Raw genomic sequence first — 25,005 nt, 5'->3', positions numbered from 1 at the left:
GTATAACAAAACATTTATTGACTGGGTTCAAGGGCAAATGCGTTTCGTCGACCCCTCGAAGCAAACTGTTTGCCTTCGGCCTAACAGCCTCAGGCAAACAGTTTGGTTCTTGGGTCCAACAAAACGCATGTTGCCCTCGAACCCAGTCAATAAATGTATAATATTGTATACTATACTGATCATAACTAGGACAATAAAGTACAAAATGATTTTCATTTTCAATAAAAAGTTTACAAGAATGACATACACATTTTTGGAGACAGAAGGAATGTAGGTTACATCTTTTTTTTTGGTACATGTATTTGTAGCGTGTATATATGAAAAATAAATATTGCACAGAAGACAGCAATTGTAAAGCTTTGTCCAGTCTCCGGGGCCATAAAACTTAGACGAGCTCACTTTTGATCTCAGTCTCACTTTTACTGAAGGAATGTATAAGGGAAAAGTGAGACTGAGATCAAAAGTGAGCTCATCTAAGTTTTATGGCCCCAGAGCCTGGTCACTGATCCAGTTAGAATATATGTCTAGTATTTTCAAACACTTTGAAACTATTTAACAGATTTCATATTCCCAGCGAATGACTGGTCAAAACATGAATGTTAAGAACTGCATTGTTGTTCAGACAGTTGAATCAGTGAAAGAAATCATTTATCTCTTAAATGCAGCAATAAAAACTTTACACGTTTTTGGGAAAATTAATAATTTGGATTTTTCTCTCCAGATTGCAACTGTTACAAAGGAGGGAGTCATTTCTGGGAAAATGGAACACATTTGGATTCGCACATTTGTATATTCTATTTTGAATTTCGACTTGTCTTTTATTGTAAGCTTCTTGATTTATTTATTTTGATTTTATCATAATTATCATCATAATTATATATTAAGATTAATGTAAGTAGTATACATCAATACAAGTTAATTCAGAGAATTTGTGTCCCTCTCTTAAGGAAAAAAAGAACATGTGCAGATCTAAAAGGGGGGGGGGGGGGGGGGGGGGGAGTGCTCCCACTGGAGGAAAAACACTTTTCGCCACTTTTCACAATGAAAGAAATTGCATTCTTATGTCTCATAACAAATGTATATGCTATACACTCCACATTAAAGAGCATCAATTTGATCTGTTTTTAATCACGAACATTGTTTTAAAATATTGTATCCACTTAAAAAAAAAACTTATATAGGAATTATTTCTACATTTATTCAATTAATTTGGTATTGTATATTGTGAAATAAAGCAAGCCAACCCTTGACAGTGGATGTCCTCTTGTTCATAAACTTGTTTTGACCTGGTTGGGGGGGGGGGGGGGTTACAGATTTAGTAAAGATATATGACATTGTGTTTTTAAATGAAAAAAATTGTATATTTAGTGAAGATCAGTTTTAATCATATCAGAAATTTATTGTGAAAAGAAGAAATTAAAAAATCAGGGGCCCATTCAACAAAAGAACTTACGACTAAGACCGAAAACTTTAGTTGATTGTAAAATTTTGCAAAAATTAATGATTCTGTTTACAACTGCTAGCGTAAAAGTATCTTTCTACATACCTATAAAAATATTACAACCATTTTGAATTCTATTTAATGTAAATTAGAAAGTTATTAGCAGAATTAAATTTTGGTCTTAGTCGTAAGTTCTTTATATTTGTAAAACGGGCCCCTGGAGGTTTAAAACATGGCTCATTATAACAAGTTGGACACACATGGCTCATTATAACAAGCTGGACACAATGTGTATGCAGATTAAAATTTAAAATAATTAGAAATAATTCAGTGTAATTGACAAGATATTGTTTCCAAACCCTTATCTCTTTCACTCTTAGTCAGTGTCTGGTATAATTTTTCAACACACACACTATTTGAACTTTAACCAGGTAAAATTTGCAGCCAGGCTCTGCAATTTTTCATTATATTTCCCTACATTCGGTTTTAAAAAACGATCTATATAGATCCAGATCTATATAGTCCTTATAGTAAAATCCACCTGTGACGTCTCTCTTTTGTTTGAGAGCTCCATTATTTTTCAGGAATGGAGAGTTGCAAATTACACTGAAAACAGAATTTGTTATGCTCATATTCTCCTTCCCGTACCTCTACCGAGGAAAGAACTTAGAAAAATTTAACAAATTTATACTTTCACATAAAGAAAATAAATGTGGCACTGTTGAGAATCAAACCCGGTACCTTCACCTTCAGAGTCAGGTACACATCTCACTACGCTATTGAAGCTGTTGAATGACAACAGATTTAAATAACTTCTTTCGCCTTACTTTCTCTATATAAATAAATACTATTAATATGTTAAATGTATATTTACAGTGTATCTTATAAATATTCTTTATTATATATTACAGTCCCTGAAACGTTCTACTTTCCCAATTTTCCGTTCGCTCACCGTTCGTTCAGCGTGCGTTCACCGTTTGCTCTCCGTTCACAGTTTTGCATTCACCGTGCGCTCGCGTTCACAAAGTGTTCTGCGTTCGCTCTTCGTTCCGTTCACTTTGCATTCACCTTGCATTCAGCGTTCACCTATCGTTCAGTTTTCATTGTCATTCGGAACTCCGAAGTGAAAGGACTTATCTTTTTGTAGGTTAGGAGTTACAGGTTTTTTAATTTAATAACTAACATACCGTGTTTGAAGAATCATTATTTCATGGGGAAAAATATCTACGATATATATTTTTATTATTCTAACTTAGCTGTTAGGTTATTTATTAAATTAATCTGGAAAATAAATGTTGTTATAAGCACATTCTGTAGCTATGTAGAACGATGCTGGAATATTAAATTTAACTAAGGACAATGTGCAAATACTTCAAACACTGCAACATTTTGTTGTTTTGTTAAAGACAAGTCGTTAATGGAGATATAATTACCCAAGTCAAATAATTACGCAGCAAAATTACGAAAATGTTTATTTCTAACATTTTTTTTTTTCACTTACTACAGAAAATATGATAGAACTAGTTCTGAGAGTTATACATAGTACTGCGGATATCGTGTTAATTTATTATTTTTGGAGCGAATTAAATTGATAGTGTGGTTTAAGAAAATATTTATTTAAAATGTAATGCACTACAGAATTTTCTCTACTATAATATGTAAAGTCTACAGTTACAGAGAAAAAAAATCTTTCTTCACCGTAAATTTATATGTTTGCCATTCGATATGATTAATACCCCCCCCTTTTCCCCCTAAATCGGTTACTTAGTCAGTATTGTATTTCCGGAATATTTTAATTAACATTTTTAAAAAAAAAAGTTAAGGTCTTTTTTAGAACAAAAATTTCAGTCTCAAAACATTCATGCATCTAAAAAAGTCACAAAACAATAGTAGTTCAAAATGTACACGTGTCGGCGGTGGTATTTGGAATTGGCAGAGAGTATGTTTCAAATTCAAGTGTTAATGCCCAATGTATTTTATTCAATTATTATTCAAATGTTGGAATCAAATCTAGAAATGATAAAAATAGATGTTATAACTTGTTGGTAATACTCGCACTTCGTCTTCGATGTGACGAAACTTTCACACCTGCACAGTGTCGAATGATTTTGATTGACCGGACAAGCACGTGGACTTCGTGTGAACTTGAAGCAGGAAAATAAAAACGAGTATGACTGTCAAACAAATGGATATGATTTGTTGATTAAAAAAAGTTACTTTCACTGTCTGATATATTTAGAAAAAAATTTCAGAGTTTTTGTTTGATATAGGTACAAATATTTAGTGAAGCCTGAAATGGGGGGGGGGGGGGGGGGGGGGGCTAAAACGGAATATCTATCTCTCTCTCATTTGTCTGTTTAATAAAAACTATAACAGCATATTACTTGAATATCAAGTTCTGAAAATTGAATTTATAACAAATAATATGAATATGTATCTTTGTATTATCCTGTCAGAGTATAATCACGGCCATCTACAGATAAATGTAGAAGTCTGCTCAATAAACATGGCGGTAGGAACCTGGGTGGGGGAAGGGGGGCAAGGGGGAGCCGTGCCCCCTCCCTCCCCAATAATTTTGCCGATATATAGATTACTATAGTAAACATAGATACTATATGCTTGTGCCCCCCGCAATAAAAAGTCTGATGACCTTTTTTTTCGCTTGTCAGGAAATTTTTGGTAGTGCCCCCTCAACTATCAACTGAAAATGAATGACTGTGCCCCCCCCTCCCCCCCCCCCCCCCAAACCGAATTTGCTTCCTACGGGGCCTGAATAAATCATCATGAAAAATAGAAATGACACATAATATATTATTGTATTAAAAATTCAAAATACGAGCGTATAAATGCAAAACGTCCACTGACCTTTGTAATTAATTATTTTTTTCATTACTTTACACAAAATCGCTTTAACACGGAGATATAGGAATGAATGTTACAACCACTTTAATTCATTTTATAAGTCAGAAGTTTTCTCTGATTTGTTATCAAATAAGAGTAAACATTTTTATTTTCCAACTAAAAAAAAATATCTCTTATACTTCAGTGTTCAGCAACAATTGCAATGTTTTAATGCGATAAAAATCGTGTGATTAAAAACTTAATGTGCATGCATCGTATTTCTCAGGACAATATTGGAGAATTTATTTTATTGACTTATTTATTCATTCATTTATTGGTTTACTTATATTTATTATTGATTGATTTATTTTTTTTGCACCTGACATTATAAAACAATAAAATAGTTTCAATGCAAGGAAAAGATCAGAGGCATTCCGAATATATCGTTCATCTTACGTTCACCATTCGTTCACCGTTCACTTTGCGTTCGTGTTTGTGCTCCGTTCGCGTTCTGCGTTCGCTCACCGTTCACACATCGTTCACCAAGTTGCGTTCAGCGTTCACACATCGTTCACTCACCGTTCGCTCTGCGTTCGTTCACCGTTCGTTCAGCGTTCGCTCACCGCTCAAGTGGGAAAGTAGAATGTTTCAGGGACTGTAACAAACAATAATGACAAGCATTTAAAAGGTGGATTTTACGTGATTTAATATACTCATAGCGCTCCATTCCTTAAAAGCAATGGGCTTTGGCTCCATTACTTTTAAGGAATGGAGCATTACTCATACATTAACCTTAAGAAAGCAAAATATCATGTTTTAACAAAACATAATTTTTGGTCAACTTTGAAGTGACCTTGAGACCATGCCCTTTGCCCTAGGGTGATGCCTTGAACAATTATTAATCTACAACATATCTTCATCCTTTTGTGTAAGTTTGGTGAGAATCTTCCCTGTGGTTCTTGAGAAGAAGATTTTTTTAGCAACCAATACTTTTGTTTTTATTTTCCTAATTATCTCCCCAGGGTCACATCCCTGTTTTTAGTATACAGTAAATGAGAGCCCTAATGGCCCAAGGATACTCTGTGGCAAATTTAAATCATTTTAATGGCTAATGTTAGAGTAAAAACATTGGTGGTGGTGGTGGTGGTGGGGTGGGGGTGTCCCCAATAAATTGACAACATATACAATACAGTAGTGTTACCTCAATAATGATGCCTAGTGACCTTTTTTATTCCTTGCCAAGGGATTTCTGTTGGTTTGTGCTCCCTCCCCCCACCCCTCCAGCTATTCCTTCATGCCCTTCCCACATGGAAATTGCTTCCAACTGTTTTTACAAAGAGTAAAATTAATCCTTGTATTAGGATTTTTCATTAGCATTTCTGGTATTAATGCATACACCAACAAACGGTATCTAGGATCCTACTAAAAGTTTGCCCCCTTCATTTTTTCAGATGTTATTGGACTTTACTAGAAGGTCTATGTTGGAGAAGTGCTGCTCAATGCTGCTGACTTCACCAGAAGCTCTGTCTAGTATAAAAGCCGCTCAATGCAGATGACTTTACCAGAAGTACTGTCTTGGACAAATGCAGATAATTTTTTTTTTGATAAATTTAGTTCCCACCCACCAACCCATTTCTTCTGATTTTTCATGACTTCTTACATGAAGTATGAACACTCCTCCCCTCCCTGCATGGAAATTGCTTTAAACTGTTTTTACATGTATAGAGTAAAATTAATCCTTGTATTAGGGTTTTTTATTAGTAATTCTGGTATTAATGCATAAAGCAACAAATGGTACTTAAGATCCTACTAAAAGTTTGCCCTCCCTCCCTCTTTTTTCCAGACATTATATAAGCCTTTAAGCCCCCCCCCCCCCTCCCCGGGTCAAAAGAGCTATTGAATTATTTGCTCGCAAGTAAATGTGGGAGTTGGATGTTTTGTGTTTAAGGAGAAGTACTCATTCTCCTATTTATTCCTTCCTCCCCTCCACCATTAAAAAATTACCGAATCCGCCATTTTTGTTATTATAGTAAATATAATATATGATAGGGTATATTCAAGCATGTGTGTTAAATATATTAAAGATAACAAAACAGGCAATATCATCTATCAGCAGTAGCAGTAAGCAGTGAGTTGGCAGTAAGCAGCTGGCAGTAAGCAGTTGGCAGTAAGCATGCAGTTGGCTGTCGTATATGGAATTGCATAATATCCAGCCTTTCTTTACATATTTTATTAGACAGTCATATTTCCTGACAGCAAATTTTAAACCATGAAACATCTTATTTGCTAATCAAACTTTTTTTTTCATTTTCTCTGAAAAAAAATGCCCCCCCCAAAATTATATAAAACAATCAAGAGCTAATATTGGTCTTTCAATGCTGAAACCATAGTTTACAAGAGGCCCATAGGCCACATCACTCAAAATTCAGTTCAGTATTGAGAAGCTTTGATGCATAAGTGGTCCCGACCTACCCCTAAAAAGGGACGGGGGAAGGGGGGTTATGTTTTGAACAAAATTGAATCTACACTAACAAAAGATGTTTACATATTTCTTTGTGACATTTTTTCCTACAAGTTTGAACTTTCATTATGGTCCCACCCTACCCCTGGGGGTCATGGTTTGAACAAATCTGAATCTGGCTTTGCTGTTCTTAAAAAGATTTTTTTCTACATATTCCTATGGAAAACTTTGATCGTCCATTGTGGCCCCATCCTACCCCCTGGGGTCATGATATGAACAAACCTGAATCTACACCACTTGAGGATGCCTCCAAATAAATATGACCAATCATGGCTTTGCTGTTCTTAAGAAGATTTTTAAAGATTTTTGCTATATATTCCTATGTTAAACTTTCATCATCCATTGTGGCCCCACCTTACCCCCAGGGGTCATGATTTGAACAAACTTGAATCTACACTACCTGAGGATGATTCCACATGAGTTTCATCTTTCCTGGCCTAATGGTTCTTGTGAAGAAGTTTTTTTAATGATGCAATTAATTTTTCACTAATTTGTAATTATCTTCCCTTGGAAAAGGATGTGGCCCTTCATTTGAACAAACGTGAATCCCCTTTACCCATGGATACTCTGTGCCAAGTTTGGTTGAAATTGGCCCAGTAGTTCTGGAGAAGAAGATGAAATTGTGAAAAGAATACAACGGCGACGACAACAGACAATGGACGAATTTCGATCAGAAAAGCTCACTTGAGCCTTTGGTTCAGGTGAGCTAAAAAGGGATATCTTAAAGATCTATTATTAACTCACAGGAGTTCGCGTACCTATAAATTTAACCGAAATTTTCAGTAAATAAAAAAAAATACATAATACCTATAATAATTATAGGTATTACATATTTTTTTTTTATTTACTGAAAATTTCGGTTAAATTGATAGGTATGCAAACTCCTGTGATTAATTAAAATTTTGGTGTGGCATTCCTCCTTAAGGACATTGGCAAGTCAGGGTTTTCTAGAGAAAAAATGTTTAATACATGGGTTTTTCACTTATAAAATAATGATTGAGAGATCTCCCATGTAGAATTCTCTAAGTTGTGAAAATCAATAAAGCGTATGTTACAGAGGTAAATAAAAGCACATGTACTTCATTTAATGCGTAAAATCATCTTGTCTTACAACCAGAGAGAAAAGTAGTCATGGCTTTGTTGTACATTGTATTCAAGGACAAAGAGCCAACAGGTCGTCATTTACCATAGTTATGCTCAGTATACTGGGAATGGCAAAGATGTGACATATGCTGAAAGGTAAACCGACTGAGAACAGTTCTTAGGATGTGTGAAGGAAGCAGCATTTAGTAACGAGGCATAAAAAATAAAAATAAATCCATGCCAATATTTTTATGACAATGTATTTCAATCAATTCAGTCAAAATACATGATAGAAAGAAGGTTGGCTTGGTACGTTAAACGATCCAGAATATAGCCTGTTTAGTACATTTAAACCTACTCAAGAGTTCTTCGAAAGTTCTAAACGATAACCAGGAACCTTGCCAATGTCCTTAGATGATGAAAACATTGTCATGTGTTGAAAATGCCTTTCATAAAATGTAGTATACCTGACATGTCAGATAAACCTTTTGGCAGTCAAACTCACATGAAAAATGAAACTTATTAAACCTTTTGCTCTTGGAATGAAGAAGAAATAAATTTCCTTACTCTCGATGTTTTTCACATTTTCCCAATCCTTTCTTTTCTTTGAAGAATCCAGGCTTGCATGGCTCAAAAGTACCTGTAAAGAGAAAATTTAACTTATACAATTTTGGATTTAAACTAGCTTATGGAGCATCCTATCAAGACAAAAATACTACCCCCCCCCCCCCCAACTCCCAACAAACTCACAACAGGGGAGGAGAGAATTCCCCATATCAAATTACTGCAACTCTATTCAATTACATAATTACCACAACTTGACCTAGTGTAATTGTCCAATTAATATGATGATGCTATATAGTTCTCTCAATAAACAATACATGTATTTGTGATATTATTAGTAGGAGCCTCTGCAATTCAAAAGCTTTTAAAGAATGGCTTATCCAGCATAATCTTTGCTTTCACTCAAGGTCATGGCTCACCCTGACAAGTATCTCTGCATTACAAACTTAATTATTCTAGGACAAAAATTTCAGTAAACTCTTTTTGTTTCAAAACCTTGACTGTCAAAATGACCACAATTTAGGACCATACATGCATCACATGTAACTTGATTTGTGCTAGGCTTGAGATTCCGATGTTTCACCACAGAAAATTGGAACCCTGACACAGAACGGGACAGAAAAAGTTAGGTATGTCATGTGCCATCTTTTGAAAAAAAGTTTGGTCAGAACCTCTAACTTCAAGATTATTTATTACAATTCAATTTTTAATCATATGTGAATTAATCAATTTAAATCACACAATATTCAATTTAAAAAATGTGAACAAAATCATAAAGAAACAATTATTTTTAAGGATAATTAGAAGAAAATTATTCATATGCATGCATTTATTTGTAATTTAATATCTTGGAACTTTAGTCCTACATATTTTTGATCAGAGAATTTTTTTTTTTTCGTATAAAATGCTAGGAATATTAACAAAACTTACAAGAGGCCCATGGGCCAAATCGCTCACCTGAGCACTTTGGCTACTGCTAGGGAAAAGCAGAAATCAGTTCAATATTAAAAAGTTAAAATATATAAGTGGTCTCACCAAACCCCCTTGGAGGATGTTTTGAACAAACTTGAATCTACTCTACCCCAGGATGCTTCCATATTCATATGCAAAAGCTTGATTATCTATTGTGGCCTGCCCTGCCCCAGGTCATGATTTGAACAAACTTGAATCTACACTACCTGTCAGCAGGGTCAGAGGATACTTCTGTGTTAATATGACTAATCATAACTTTGCTGTTCTATAGAAAATGATTTGGAAAAATTTCCTATATATTCCTATGTATAAAATTTATTGCCTTATGTGGCCCCACATACCCCAGGGGTCATGAATTGAACAAATTTGAATTTACAATACCTCAGAATGCTTCTGTATTAATATGACTAATCATAGTTTTATACTCCTAGGCAAAACTTTGATGCTGTGTTGTGGCCCCACTCTACCCTAAGGGGTCTTGATTTGAACAAATTTGAATCCAATATATTACCTGAAGATGCTTCTTAAATACTGTATGTGTACTTAAAAAAGCGGGCTTCATATTTTAGCGGCTTTGGCGCAGACAACAATGTGCTAATTTGTGATTACCATTAATCATAAATAAATGCAATACATGGTGCAGATATGTGTAACACTAAATTATTATTGTGCCAACCACTCTATACCCAGTGATCGCACTTAATTTTGAATATGTCAATTTATGTAAACATACAATTATAATATGACTAGACTAATAATAGCTTTGCTGTTTTTAAAGATATTTACTATGTATTCCTACATCAAACTTGATCCCCTTTTGTGTCCCCACTCTACCCCAGGGGGTCATGATTTGAACAAATTTGAATTTATACACTTCCTTAAGATGCTTCTGTATTAAAGCTGACATGAACTCTTAAATACACAAACATTTTCATCCTTAAAAACTTAATTTATCCCCATTCACCTTTCTCCACCATATTTCTTTCAGATACCGCAATATTTCTATCAGATTCCTAGCCAAATTTTACCGGCTATAAAAACCCAAATGCATTTGTTACACTTGAGTGTTATTCTAGTGTGGTACTCGACCTGTACACATCTCCGATAATAAAGTATTTGAAAACATCATGAGTGAACCTAAAACATGTTTTAAATGTTAATTAAACAATGAAAGACAATGTATGAAAACAGATAGTGATAGGTCACCTGAGTGACTCAGGTGACCTATTAAATTGTTTAGGGACAGACAGAATTATAGATGACAGACACCTTAATATTGCATAAGCTCTTCTGGTCTGTGACCAGTAGAGTTAACAAGAGACCCAAGGGCCTTTACAGTCACCTGAGTATAATACAACCCTGAGCATTGAAGATTTCCAAAGAATTAATGAATTTTTATTATCCAGGGGCCATGAATTTCATAATTTTGGAAGAGGCACCTTTGCTCATCATAACCAAGCAATTAGTCTGCTATATACCCAAGGGCAGAAAAGAAGAATTTGAAGAATTTATGCATTTCCACTATCTGATCAATAGGTTTGTTCCCGTTTCGCACACATTTGAAAATTGCTAGTAGGAAAAATGTGTGCGAAATGGGAATTTGTCCAGGTAAAATAATAACTTAAATCCTATAGTCTATACTATACTTTCTGAATAGGGGTATATAATTACTCATCCTAAACCAAGCACTTTGTTTATCTGCTAAATTCCAAGGAGCAGAGAAGATTTTGAAAGAATTTAAGAAGAGGCACCCTTACTCATTATAAATATGCACTTACTTTGCTTAATACCCAAGAGCATAGTTACTACAGAAGATTTTCAAAGAAATGATGCATTTTCACTATGTAATTAATGGAATCCCACTCTAACACTTGAGAACCGACCCAGGGGCCATGAAATTCATAGTTATGGAAGAGGTACTTTTGCTTATCATAATATGCATTTATTTTTTTTAATAGCCAGGACCAGAGAAGATTGATTGAATGATTGTATATTGTTAAATATCCCTTTTGAAAAATTTTCATTGATTGATTGATTGTATATTGTTTTACATCCCTTTTGAAAATTTTTCACTCATATAGAGACATCACCATATACCAGTAAAAGGCTTCAAATTTAAACCTATACTTGGCACTCAGGCATTGAGCAGTGAGGGTTCTTTATCCATCCAACACCTACCGTGACAAGGAACCTCGGTTTTTAAGGTCTCATCTGAAAGACCCGTGACTTTCACTTCTAGTGCTGAGCACTTGGCAAAGGAACAGTCACTACCTATATTTACGTCTTAGGTTTGACACTGCATGGTGAATGAGAATTGAACTGGGGCCTCCTTATCACGAACCAGAGAAGAAGATTTTTAAAGAAATAATGCATTTTCACTGTATAATTAGTAGAGCCCCCTCCCTAACACAAGAACCCCTGACCCAGAACCCATAAATTTCACAATTTTCAAAGAGGCACCCTTGCTCATAATAACCATGCACTTAATTTGTCTGCTGAATATACAGGGGGATAGAAGAAGCTTTCTAAAGTATTTGTGATCCCACCCAGCTTAAGAACTCCTAACCCAGGGACCATGAATTTTACAATTTTAGTAGAGGACTCAATGCTTAATATTTACATTAGCAAATGTCTTTCCTTATATGACAGAACAATTTAAATTGACATTCAAATTTCAATGACATGCAGTTGGTCATGTGATCAGACTTTCTTGCGTATAGAAAGCAAACTGTGCGAGCCATTTAGAAAGTTCCAACTGTGACGTTACATGACGTCGTAGGTACATGTACGTTATGTTGCATTTTCATAACAAAGTCTAAATAGAGCGTATTTTTCTTTGCAACACAAATAAAAGTATAAAATATAAATATAAAAAATAAAATATCATCTAAAAATGATATCTTATTTCTTAATTACATTAATGCCAGTTTGACTGCTTGATGTCTAGGAATGAAGAAGATTTTTAAAGACTGCATTAAATTTCTATGCTTTTAGCTACATCCCTCAGGCCTCTTGGGTGGCAGGTACCATGAAATTTACTACTTTTGTTTCTTTTCACCCATAGATGCTTTATGCCAAAATTAGTTTCGTTGAAACTGGTTCAGAAATTCCAATGTTCAAAATGCCTGAGGACTGACGAAAACAGATAGCAACAGGACACCTGAGTGACTTAAGTGACCTAAAAATACAATTGTGTAAAAAATTTCACATTATTCTCTTATGAACTTTCAAAACTTTTAAGATAAATCTCACATATCTTATGATAAGTTGATTTCAATGCATAAGAAATATGACATTCTACAATAAACTACAGCACAGCTGACACACTTTGAGCACAAACTATTCAAATTTAATTCTTATGTTCAGAGGAGCATATTTAGATTTAATGTTTATACAATAACATTAATATATTTTGAAAGTATGTACATCAATACTCAGTATTAAGCTTGTTTTATGTTTATTGTCACCAGTGTAAGAGGAAGCAAAACAACTTACAATCTTGAGTCAGTTCAATTCCTTCTTCTAAAGAATCCTCCAATTTGGATGACCTCTTGCAAATCATATAATCATGGCCACAGAAGCCTCTGTCTCTGTCACACTCACACATCTTTCTTCCAGTGACCCAACATTCTGCAGGATTTACAAGTTTAGCTTCTGGAAAACAATGGTAATCAAGTTAAAGATCACCTTGACAATTAACTTAAATTGAGGTAAAATCTCATTTCAAATCAATGATTGGTAAGATCCATTGTTTACACACAAGTTCAACATTTAAAACCTTGAATTTTTTTTTACTGAAGAAGGTTAGTAGTATGAATATATTTTACCAAAGAAGGTAAGCAAGAATATATTTTACCCAAGAAGATTAGTATGAACACCGGGTATATTTTACCCATTAAGATTAGTATACCAAGTTTGGTCAAGATAGGACATCTAGTTAAATGTAAATGGACCTGATCCAAACATTTTAATCTGATCACTCATCCAAATACATATGTAGACCAGTTGTAAAATCTCAAGCAAGTTTGGTGGTGTTGCATTATTAGTTATCCTGGTTTAATCAAGTGTAATCAAGAGTAATCAAGATTTACCCTGAGTCGTATTCTAAGTACTCTGACTTAGTCTGAGGCCAAATGCTGCAGGGTGTATGGAACAACGACAAGGATGACAATGATGACGATAGACAACGGACAAATTTAGATCAGGAAAGCTCACTTGAGCCATCAGCTCAAGTGAGCTAAAAACAAGAGGCTCAAGGGCCTTGAATCACTCTTCTGATAAATTGTATAACCTGTCACTTCTATTTGAAGCCTCTATCTATCCTGTTTATTTAGACAATTCCAAAAGTAGGTCATCATGACCTAAATTTTGGTTAAAACACTCTGATGCATCAACTGACAAAGTTCAATGATTTGAAGCCTCTTTTTATCTTAAATATTCAGATATAGTAATGAGATTCCAAAAGTAGGACATGGTGACCTACTTTTTGGTTAGTACACTCCCAAGACCCAAAATGCCTCAACTGACAAAGTTTGATGATTTTAAGCCTCTTATTATTTGAAATATTTAGATATTGTCTTGAAATCTTAGAGTAGGTCACTGTGACCTACTTTTAAGATGACACATTCTAAGGACTCAAAAAACATTGTTTATATTTTCCTAATTATATCCCCTTGTTTAAGGGTCACATCCCTAGTTTTAGTGTAAACAAGAGCCCTTTGGTCAAGGACACTCTGTGACAAATTTGACAAAAACTGGTCAAGGGATTCTTGAGATATGGCCCATATTCTAAAAAGTTTAGGCACACCACACAAATGGCCATAGCACTAGCTCCTTGAGCCTTTGGCTCAGAAGAGCTGCCTGTAGGACTTATCAGATTTTTTTTCTACCCCCAGTCGATTTTACTGGCCTTGAACCCCAGGCTTGTGGATTTTGGAAGAGACTGCCTATGTATCCAAATAAATTTTATAACCATTGGCATTTCCAAAATTGGTGTCTCAAACTATTGATAAGATTTACTATGTGCTATGATGCATCGTGGCATCATGTTATTTAGATTTTTGCTAAAGAGACAAATGAATTGTGAGATCATGTAATTTACCCCCCAACTTCATGTGTGTGTGTGAAAATTTACACCTGGCTTTATAATCAAATCTAGAAATTTTTTGCCAGATAACTAATGAGTTGAACTCTATGATTTTTACATCCTCAGAGTTACAGCTTTTAAAAATAGACAGCACCACCATGTAGAGGTGTATGATATTACCAGTATATCAGTAGATTGCTGTATGACCTACCCCGATTATACATGTATACTGAAAATAAGATGCCTGTATTTCACAATATTTATGAAAATACTTTTTGAACCTACTGAAATAATACTTGTTACTTGACCCCAGGCATTTTAATCTCATTAAAGAACTAATGTTAAAAAAAAAAAAATTATTATTACTTCATCAGCTCCCAGAAAGAGGGGAGCTTTTCATTCACTGTTGGAAAATGTAAAAAAAAAAAAACATTTTTACAGGGTATATAGGTTACATGTATAAACGTGGTTAAAAAGTCTCATGTGGAATCAAAAGGATTGATGTCAAGGTGCATGGTGTTTAGTCCAATGAACATTTTACAAGTAATGACCAATGATGCTTTCACTGATGCTGTGTTGTATCAATTATTTTTTAACAACTTTCATGCCATTTAAACACCTTCATGCGATACCAGAAACATGTATATTAAAACAGTACATAAAGACAAGGCTCCAGCACCATTAAACTAACACAAACTCACTTTTGATCACAGTCTTACTGTTTCACTATAAATTTTCAGAAAAGTGAGACAGAGATCAAAAGTGAGCTTGTCTAAGTTTTATGAATCTACACTACCTGAGAATGCTTCCACATAAATGTGACCAATCATGGCTTTGTTATTCTTCGGAAGAAGATTTTAAAAGATTTTTCCTTTGTATTCCTTTGTAAAACTTTGATTGCCTATTGCAGTCCCGCCCTACCCTCTGGGGTCATGGTTTGAACAAACTTGAATTTACACTACCCGAGGATGCTTCCACAAAAGTTTAAGATTTTCTGACCCACTGGTTTTTTAAGAAGATTTTTAAAAGATGCCATTAATTTTTCACTTATTTGTAATTATCTCCCCTTGGAAGAAGGCATGACCCTTCATTTGAACAAACTTGAATCCCCTTCTAGCCAAGAATACTTTGCCGCAACTTTTGGTTGAAATTGGCCCAGTGGTTCTGGCCCTGGGATCATGAAACATCTTAAGCTTAAGTCAAAATCTTTCAGTTGTATTAAAATGTTGTAAATGTCAAGCAGACCAAAATTAAAATATTTTTCAATATTGCTTCACAAAAGTGTTGCTATCTGCAAATTTAGAGATTAAGTCAATAATTAATAAACATTTTACAACTGATTGAAAATTTGACTTAAGTCTAAGTCTGTTTCATGATCCTGGGGCCTGGAGAAGAAGATGACATTGAAAAAAGTTAACAACAGCGATGACAGAAAATGGACAAAGGACAAGGTATGCTAACGACCGGATCTGGCCCCTTAATTGATATAAAAATCAGAATACAGTTAAAATTGTGATAGTTTGTAGTTAAGAACTTAAAATGATGCTTGTTTTAAAACCAGCACTAATTTTAATTCAAAGCTTACACGGACGCCACAAGAGGGTGCAGAAGTGAGACATTTTCCCGAATTTCCTCAATTTTGGCCGAATTTCATCAAATTTGAGATATTTTTGAGACATTTCACTTTGGGAAACATAGAGCACAAGCTTGCCTATCTGAGATTTTTATACATAAGAAGCATACTAGTGTATGAAATATATCAATTTGGTAGATAGGCAAGCTTGTGCTCTATGTTTTCTGAACCAAAATGTGCTGTAAAATCGATGAAAATTTGCATAAAAGTGAGAAAATTTGGAAATTTACATATTTTCTAACCTTCCTGTGACCTCTGTGTATCCCATAACTTAGAAACAATACTCATTTTGTGGCAGGGATGACAACAGGTTTTTAATTGATAAACTGTTGTATCATTCTAAAAGACACCCCAAACCAGGGGCCAAAAAGGGGTCTTAGCCTATCTTGTCCTTTGAGCAGAAAAGCTCACTTAAGCCTTTGGCTCAGGTGAGTTAAAAATGTAACAGACCAGATGAGGAATTGAACCAGGGCCCCTGGGACCACTACTTAGGTACTCTACCAATTGAGCCATCCAACTGGGCAATTGAGCCCTGGTTTGAATCCTGGTCTAGTTTTTCACATTGTTCTCCTCTTCCTAAAGAGGGGGTAGCATTTTTGTTCCAGGGCTTTATTTGCTACTTACTGATAACCAGAAGCCTCTGACTAGACTGTACCTCTACTGGTTTGTACTTATAACAAAGGAAGATAAAAGTAGCACTTGGACTTGAAACTTTGCAACAGCAATAAAGATCATTGGTTTAGTCCCTTTTTTGTGGAAAGATTTATTGCAATCAGACTAAAACTGTCTGAGGAGTAGCCTTTTAAAAGAATTTTACATAAATTTTGATTTTAGTAACCATGGCAACATCATTCATCAAAATCAAAAACCGATAAAGACAATCATGTATCTCGGTATAGTCTACTTGCATGCCAAGTTATATTAAAATCAGACTAAAACTTTAAGAAGAGTAGCCTTTTGAATGTATTTCACAGCAATTTTTAATTTAAGTAACCATGGCAACACTTCACCAAAATCAAAAACTGATACACAGAATTAAGTATCTCAGTATAATCTACTTTTGTGCCAAGTTATATTGAAAACAGACCAAAACTGTAGGAAGAGTAGTGTTTTGAAGTATTTCACAGAAGTTTCTTTTTTTGTAACCATGGCAACACAGTTCATTGAAATGAAAAACCGATTAAAAGAAATATGTATCTTTGAGTAGTTTAAATGTGTGCCAAGTAATATTTAAATCAAACCAAAACTGTAGGAGGAGTAGCATAATTTGAAATTTGTTTACAGACATACGGATGGATTAACAGACAGATGGACTGACGACGGACACCTTACTATCGCATAAGCTCTTCTGTTTTCTGACAAGAAGAGCTAAAAATTTAGGTGTTTGTAGCCACCTGATACATTATCAAAATGACAAAACCTTAACAGGTACTTACATGAATCAATGGCTCAACGTAAATCAATGGCTCAATTGAGGTAGCTTATGAGATTTCCAAATGAGAAAACTTACCTTCAGGGCCACAGACACAGTCAGGTTTTCTGCAGACTTCAAGATGATAATCAACTTCTTTTGTGTCAATTGCATCTTGATTTACAGTGCCATTTGGACATGGAACACACTGGTCCTGTCCTCGTTCAATGCCATCATTACACAGAATATAATTTTCATCTACAAGACAAGTACATACCGATATACGTAAACTGGTACATGTTTTGATAATACATGTACTATCATCATCACAAACCACAGCCTAAATGTACAATCCTTTCCCATTCTGGTGCAATCCTCTCCCATTCTGGAGAAAAAGAGAGCTATGAGCAGACTCTGGACCATGGCTTGAGACAATATTTATATAATAGTGTTGTACTTTGCATGTACTATGCCTAAATAGTAGTCAGGGTTTGATACATGGTGCATGAGCTGGAGGCATAATAATGTTAACTATTGTTAACATTATTATGCTGACTGTTTTATGAAAACGACAAATTAAATAAACTCCCTTGTACAGAGGTCTAATCTTATTAATAAATTTTATTTACGTTCTTTTACTTAGCTTCATACGATCAAGCATTTTCAATATTCCCTGGACTCAGTTTGTGTATTGATGTGTAAACTGTCATCATAATAATTACAAAATTTGTTTGAATATTTTTTTTCCATTCCCACTCTTTCATCTACCCTTACACTAATTCTTGTTTGGTTCTTAAACATGTTAGTATACCCTTATTATGAAGTCATGTTGTGCTACATGTATGTCAGTTTTTTTCTTTTGTTTCATGCAGTTAGGTATAATGTACAGATAGTTTCAAAGAACTTTAGTTGAGTTAAAAGAGGGGAAAAGTTGCATGAAACTATTTTAGAAAAAAAAAAATTTTTTGATTTTTTCTCAAGTGTCAAATATATGAAACTACATTTACATACATTAAAATAGAAAGTATTAGATAATGGCATCTGTGGCGTAATCGGTAGTGCGTTGAACTGACAATCTCAGGGTCATAAGTTTGATCCCCGGTGTGGGTGCTATCAGATTTTCTTGAGAAAAAGAAGCTGTGCACTATTTCGGCATAGTATACTTACACTATATAAATCCTTAGAACACTATGCAAAAATAGTTGGGTATTGATTGTAAGACAAACTGACAGGAAGCACAATAATAATGTTTAAGTGCCCCTACCCCCTAGAAGTGTCCCCAAGAGTATTTTCTGATTTTCAAAGAATAAGGACCCCTCTAAATTAACTTATCATGTGATCAAAGTTTCCAAAATCCATCAGACCTACATGCAAAACAGAAAACCAGATTTTTCTATGAAATTGACTATGCCATTGATCTGTGTGAGGGGAGCAAGACTTTACACAATCATGCACAATTTTTTTTTTTACCCACAAAACTTTGATGGATAGGGTAAGGACATGACCCCATATCAGTACAGGTGTTCCTTTAATTAAGACTACATGTATTACAGATTATGCTAGTTTTCTAAGTTGTTTTTTCAAGATTGCCAACCAAACTTTCATGAATTTAAAAAACAAATAATAATATTATCATCGATGGAAAATTTTCTTTATCCAGGAAAAAATATTTCTTTGATATCAAATTGTGTGATCTTTAATCAGCTTATTAGTACTTGACAGGTTTTTAAATATAAGTTTAATTATGCAACAAATTATTTTATTTTAGCTTTACAAAAATAAAATTTACTCTACTTACTTCGTGGGGATAAAATTTCATTGATTTGTCATCTATAAAGGTTTTGCGGCATTAAATTTCATTGCTTCAAACCCTATTCAATATATAGACATATAAAAATTTCTTGTGGGATTTATTTTCATTGCTAAATGTCAACAACGAAATAACGAAATTAAATCCCCTAATGAATATTTTGATTTTACATAACTACTGCCTACTTAAAATTTCGTTATACATGTAATTGCTAAATTCTTATTGAAGATTTTTAAAGAAATAACACATTTTCACTATATTTTCAACAGAGCCCCACCCTAGCACCAGAACCCCTGACCTTGGGGCCATAAATTTCACAATTTTGGTAGAGAGCTCAATGCTAATTACAATCATGCCAACAGTTTGACTGCTTGATGTCCCAGAGTAAAGAAGATTTTTAAAGATTGCATTAATTTTAGTGGTTTTGTCCCCATCCCTCAGGCCCCAGGGGGGAAGGGACCATGAAATTCACAATTTTTGTTCCCCTTCACCCATAAATGCTACATGCCAAAATTGCCTGAAATTGGTTGCGCGATTTCAGAGAAGAAGCTGAAAATGTTCAAATGTTAATGCACATTGCACAACGCACACCGACGGACGAAATACGAGGGGTGATCAAAAAGTTCGTGAACTAAGTGAAGTACTTCCATAAAATAAATAAAATTAGGTTTCAGTGTTTATTATTTTTAAAAGTAGTCCTCTCCAATTTTAATGCTCATCTGCCATCATTCTGCCAACGCTCGAATCAGGTGATCCAGACGTTCACTTGACATGCTCCATAGCGCTCTGTTCACAGAAGTTAAAAGATTTTTCAGAGTCTTATATTTCCTACCATGCAAGTTATTTTTTATAACAAGTCCATTTGTCACAAATGGCCAAATCTCGGCATAGGATGGGTGGATAAGGATATCTTTTCCAAGAATGAGCATGGTGACCATCAGAACCCGACTCCTCTGCCTTGGGTGTGTCTTTTATCCATTATTGATAAAGTATGGGCAACTCCTTTCTTTAACATATCTGATATGTTTAAAGTCTAAAGTAAACCATATTTTAGGTATTTAATAATTATATTATTAAGATATTCAACTATTTTTCTAACTGTAACTTGGCAATCTTTCATTACAAATTGCTCAACTAAGGACACATCACTTTCACTGGGCATCAGAACAAACATCATTTTTAACCATCTCCCTTCTTTCACGAAAACAATCATTCCAATTAATGATTGAACTTCTGGGAAGTCTTGAGTCTTCATAAACCTTGTTCAAATTATTATATGCTACTGCAAAGGAATTTCCAAGATATACGTTAAACTTTAAAGCCCTTTGTTGCTTGAGTACGATTGAGTTAAACATTTTTTGTGACAAGTCATCTACATATTGACGTCATTTTCACATTGTGACATCACAAGCATGGAGCAAACATTACGTAACATCTGCTATTTATAGAACATGTTTATGACTATAAGTGTGCCAAATTTCATTTTGATCTGAATTGTGGTTTTGTAAATATAGAGTAGCTTCGCGAACTTTTTGATCACCCCTCATACATCATCATTGACATGCTTATGGACTCAGCAAGGCTCTCACTTACCATGTAGTCACATTCTGCACCTGCAGACTACCTAGATTCACAGTATATATTTGACTGTATAGAATCCTTTATAATGAAACAATTTGATACTTTATTTCTGTCTTATAGCTCAAAAAGGTTTAAATTACTTACAAATGTATCATGATAACACATTTTAATAGCAAAATAATATTCTCAAAAATGCAGCGAATATAGCTTTAAGGAATTGTTGGCACTTTATTATATATATATATGTCAAATTATTTTGATCTGTCAAATACACCTACTTTTACAGCGTGTCAAAATTACCTGATATATGGTGCATAATAAATACATTCAGGACTGTGAGACGAATGTCCACATATCCCAGTTTGTCAACATATCCAATGTTGAGATACTCTGGTGAGTATGTGGTCAGCTTTCTTGAAAATTACTCACTTATATTACATTTGATGGTCTTGCAGCAATTGGGTCCCCTTCTGACATAACCATCATCAACTGGGCATTCATTCATACAATCAGCATAGTGTACAAGTAGAATAACTTTTACCTGAAATACAATTTTTAGTTTATGTTTATGCAAGCTCTTTCTTTTCCACCTAAAATTTCTTTGAAAATTCCTGTGATTGTTGTGGTCACATTTCTGTCCCTTAGAAAATGATTCGAACAATCTCTATCATATTTGCCTTACCTATGGAAGCTTTCAGGCATTTTTTAATCTTTGGCTTGGAGATTTCATAGTCACAACAGAGTAGGATTTTTAAAATTGACCCATCATATTTACTCCTCATCTCAATAATATTCTTTGAAAGCAATGTCGCTTTACTTGAACAAGAGGCCTTGAAAGTCAATTAAATGCCATACAGTACAAAATTAAGTGTCATACAGTACAAGGCTAGTAAGGCCAAAAAAAAATTAATAGTTTCTCAGGCACCACAGCATCAGGTCATAAACTGCCACATTGATCAATTTTATTGACATCTTGAAAATATAAACTCAATTTTCTATTTTTCCAAGTTGAAAAAGAAAATCAAGTTATTCCCCTTTTCATAAATGCTTATAGATAGACGTTTTTATTAGATAAACAATATGTTCCTTGTTAATACGGTATTTTATGAATTATTTTTAAATAAATGTTTGGAATAACATTATTTAAAGTTGAACACATATTATAATTAATGTAATAGAACAAAAAAAAAGTATGAATCAGTTGATATCATCATTTGTTGAATGACTGACATGATTGATTGATTGTATGTTGTTTTACGTCCCATTCGAGAATTTTTCACTCATATAGAGACGTCACCATATACCGGTGAAGGGCTTCAAATTTTGACCTTTACTTGGCACTCAGAGCCATTGAGCAGTGAGGGATCTTTATCGTGCCAATGCCTGCCGTGACACGGGGACTCGGTTTTTAGGGTCTCATCCGAAAGACCCGCAACTTTCACTTCAAAGTGCCGAGCGCATGGCGAAGGAACAGTTGCTACCCATTTTACCGACTTGGGTCTGTCACGGCCGAGATTCAAACTCACGACCTCCCGATCACGGAGCGAGCGCTCTACCGACTGAGCTACCGTGAACGGTATGACTGACATGAAAAAAAAATGGTATAACACATGCTTCAAAAAAAAAAAATAAATAAATATCCTGCCTGCCGCATTGAACTTTGAAATTTTTGACCTGAGAAACTATTAATCAATTTTTTTTTTGGCCTAAATATAAAACACTTACCAATACAATTTTAACATTGCATAGCAATCTTCTTACTGTCATACTCTGGAAGAAAAATTATATTTATTTGAACAACAAATTACTAAACGATCTTGCTGAGGACATAAAAAATGTGAGTGTAATGATATTTATGAGAACATAAAATATGATGAAAAAAGAAAAGGAGTTTTGGAATACATGTATAAGCATCATGCGGTAATGAGAATATTTAATTGTAACAACTTCCCAGTTTAAAAATGAAACTCCATTCTAATATGGTTACATATTTTACACCTATGTCCTTGATCACATAGTTTTCTAAACAAGAGGCCCAAGGGCCTTGAATTGCTCTTCTGATAAATTGTACAAACTATCACTTCTATTTGAAGCCTTTAAGTATTCTGTATATTTAGATAAAGCCTTGAAATTCCAACAGTAGGTCATCATGACTTACATTATCGTTAAAACACACTGAGAACCTAAGAAGAATCAATTAAAAAAGTTTGATGATTCAAAGCCGCTTATTATCTTAAATATTCAATACAGCCATGAGATTCAAAAGTAGGTCACAGTGACCTACTTTCAGGTAAACACACTCCGAGACCCCAAAATGCCTCAACTCACAAAGTTTGATGATTTAACTCTCTTTTTATATGAAATATTTAGATATTGCCTTGAAATTCCAAAAGTAGGTCATGGTGACCTTCTTTTTCAGTTGAGGTACTCTGAGGACCCAAGATGCATCAACTGAAAGAGTTTGATGATTCTAAGCCAATATTAGTATCTGAAATATCTAAATACATCCATACTATTTCAAATGTTGGTCACTTTGACCTACTTTTCAGTTGACATATTCTGAGGACTCAAGATGCATCAACTGACAAAATTTGATTATTCCAAGCAAATTGGTACCTGAAATATTTAAATATAGCTACAAAATTTCAAAAAGTAGGTCACAGTGACCTACTTTTCAGTCGACCCACTCTGAGGACCTAATATGCATCAACTGACAAAGATTGAAGATTACAAGCCAATTAGTACCTGAAATATTTAAATATATCCATGAAATTTCAAAAGTAGGTCACAGTGACTTACTTTTCAGTTGAAGCACTTGGAGGACCCAAGATGCATCAACTGAAAAAAATTTGATGATTCCAAGCCAATTAGTACCTGAAATATTTAAATTCAAAAGTAGGTCAAGGTGACTTACTTTTCAGTCGACATTCAACGAGGACCCAAGATGCATCAACTGACAAAGGTTGATGATGATATGCCTTAAAGTGTCTAAAATATGCCTCTAAAACAATTTGAAAACGAATGCCTGCAAAATTCAAAGAGTAGGTCACAGTGACCTACTTTTTGATAAATATGTTTTAAGGCCCCAAGATGCATCAACTTAATACAAGGTTTGATGATTCTAAACCTCTTAGTATCTGAAATAATGATCTTAAATGTTTTGAAAAAAGATTAGCCATAAAATTTAAAAAGTACGTCAGGGTGACCTACTTTTTAGTTGATGTACTCCAAGAACCCAAGATGTATCAACAGACAAATTTGATGATCATAGGCCTTAAGTGTCCACAATATATGCCTCTTAATCAATTTGAAAAAGAATACCTGCAAAATTCAAATGTAAGTCATTGTGACCTAATTTTGAGTCAACATGATATGAGGTCCTAAGATGCATCAACTGACAAGATTTGATGATCATAGTCCTTATATATAATAACGAAAATATTAAAGTTTAAACTAAACACAATTTTTGGTCAACTTTGAAGTGACCTGGAGACCATGCCCTTTGCCAAGGGTGATGTCTTGAACAATTTTCAATCTACAACATATCCTTATCCTTATCTATAAGTTTGGTGATAATCTGCCTAGTGGTTCTTGAGAAGGAGATTTTTTTTGCAACCTGTACTTTTGTTTTTAGTTACTACAGTTGGAACAGTTTATTTTACAAACAGCCTTATCCTAGCCGTGTGTTGTGTAGATGTGCTGAACAAAGGTCATTTCGTGCTCACTTGCAAGCATATGCATGCACATGCAAGGAGTGAAATGACTGATCCAATTGAAAAAGCTTTTAACCTTCCTATTTTTTTTATGATATGCTTTGAACCATATTAAATAAACCTATATTAGTGGTGTAGATAAGATGAGATGGTTGAATTAGCATGAAAGCATGTTAGTTGATACATTTTGGGCCCTCATGCACATGCAAGCATACTTTGCTCTGATTGGCTGACACAAAACACAAACAAGAGGCCCATGGGCCACATCACTCACCTGAGCACATTGGCTAGGCAAAAGTACAAATCAGTTCAGTATTGAAAAGATTACCATGGGGTGGGTGGGAGGGGG

The 25,005-nt window shown here is 34.4% G+C and overlaps 1 protein-coding gene across 1 annotated transcript in view; it reads right to left on the bottom strand.

The window, feature by feature from the left end:
- The window catches only part of LOC133182647 (uncharacterized), an 86,994-nt gene extending 69,019 nt beyond the window's left edge, over positions 1 to 17,975 (bottom strand). Inside the window, exons 1-4 of the mRNA XM_061317494.1 lie at positions 17,903 to 17,975; positions 17,652 to 17,810; positions 12,918 to 13,076; positions 8,454 to 8,526 (exon numbers count right to left, since the gene is read on the bottom strand). Coding sequence (XP_061173478.1) covers positions 8,454 to 8,526; positions 12,918 to 13,076; positions 17,652 to 17,810; positions 17,903 to 17,975 — 464 coding nt within the window. The remainder of the gene's footprint in view (positions 1 to 8,453; positions 8,527 to 12,917; positions 13,077 to 17,651; positions 17,811 to 17,902) is intronic.
- Between the last annotated feature and the right edge of the window lie 7,030 nt (positions 17,976 to 25,005).

Source organism: Saccostrea echinata, unplaced genomic scaffold (genome assembly GCF_033153115.1).
Source record: "Saccostrea echinata isolate AGI-Se365-2 ecotype Australia unplaced genomic scaffold, CSIRO_AGI_Sech_v1 ptg000009l, whole genome shotgun sequence".
Classification (NCBI taxonomy): Eukaryota; Metazoa; Mollusca; class Bivalvia; order Ostreida; family Ostreidae; genus Saccostrea; species Saccostrea echinata.
The sequence above is the reverse complement of the archived record's forward strand: the minus strand, read 5'-3'. Positions and strand labels throughout refer to the sequence as shown.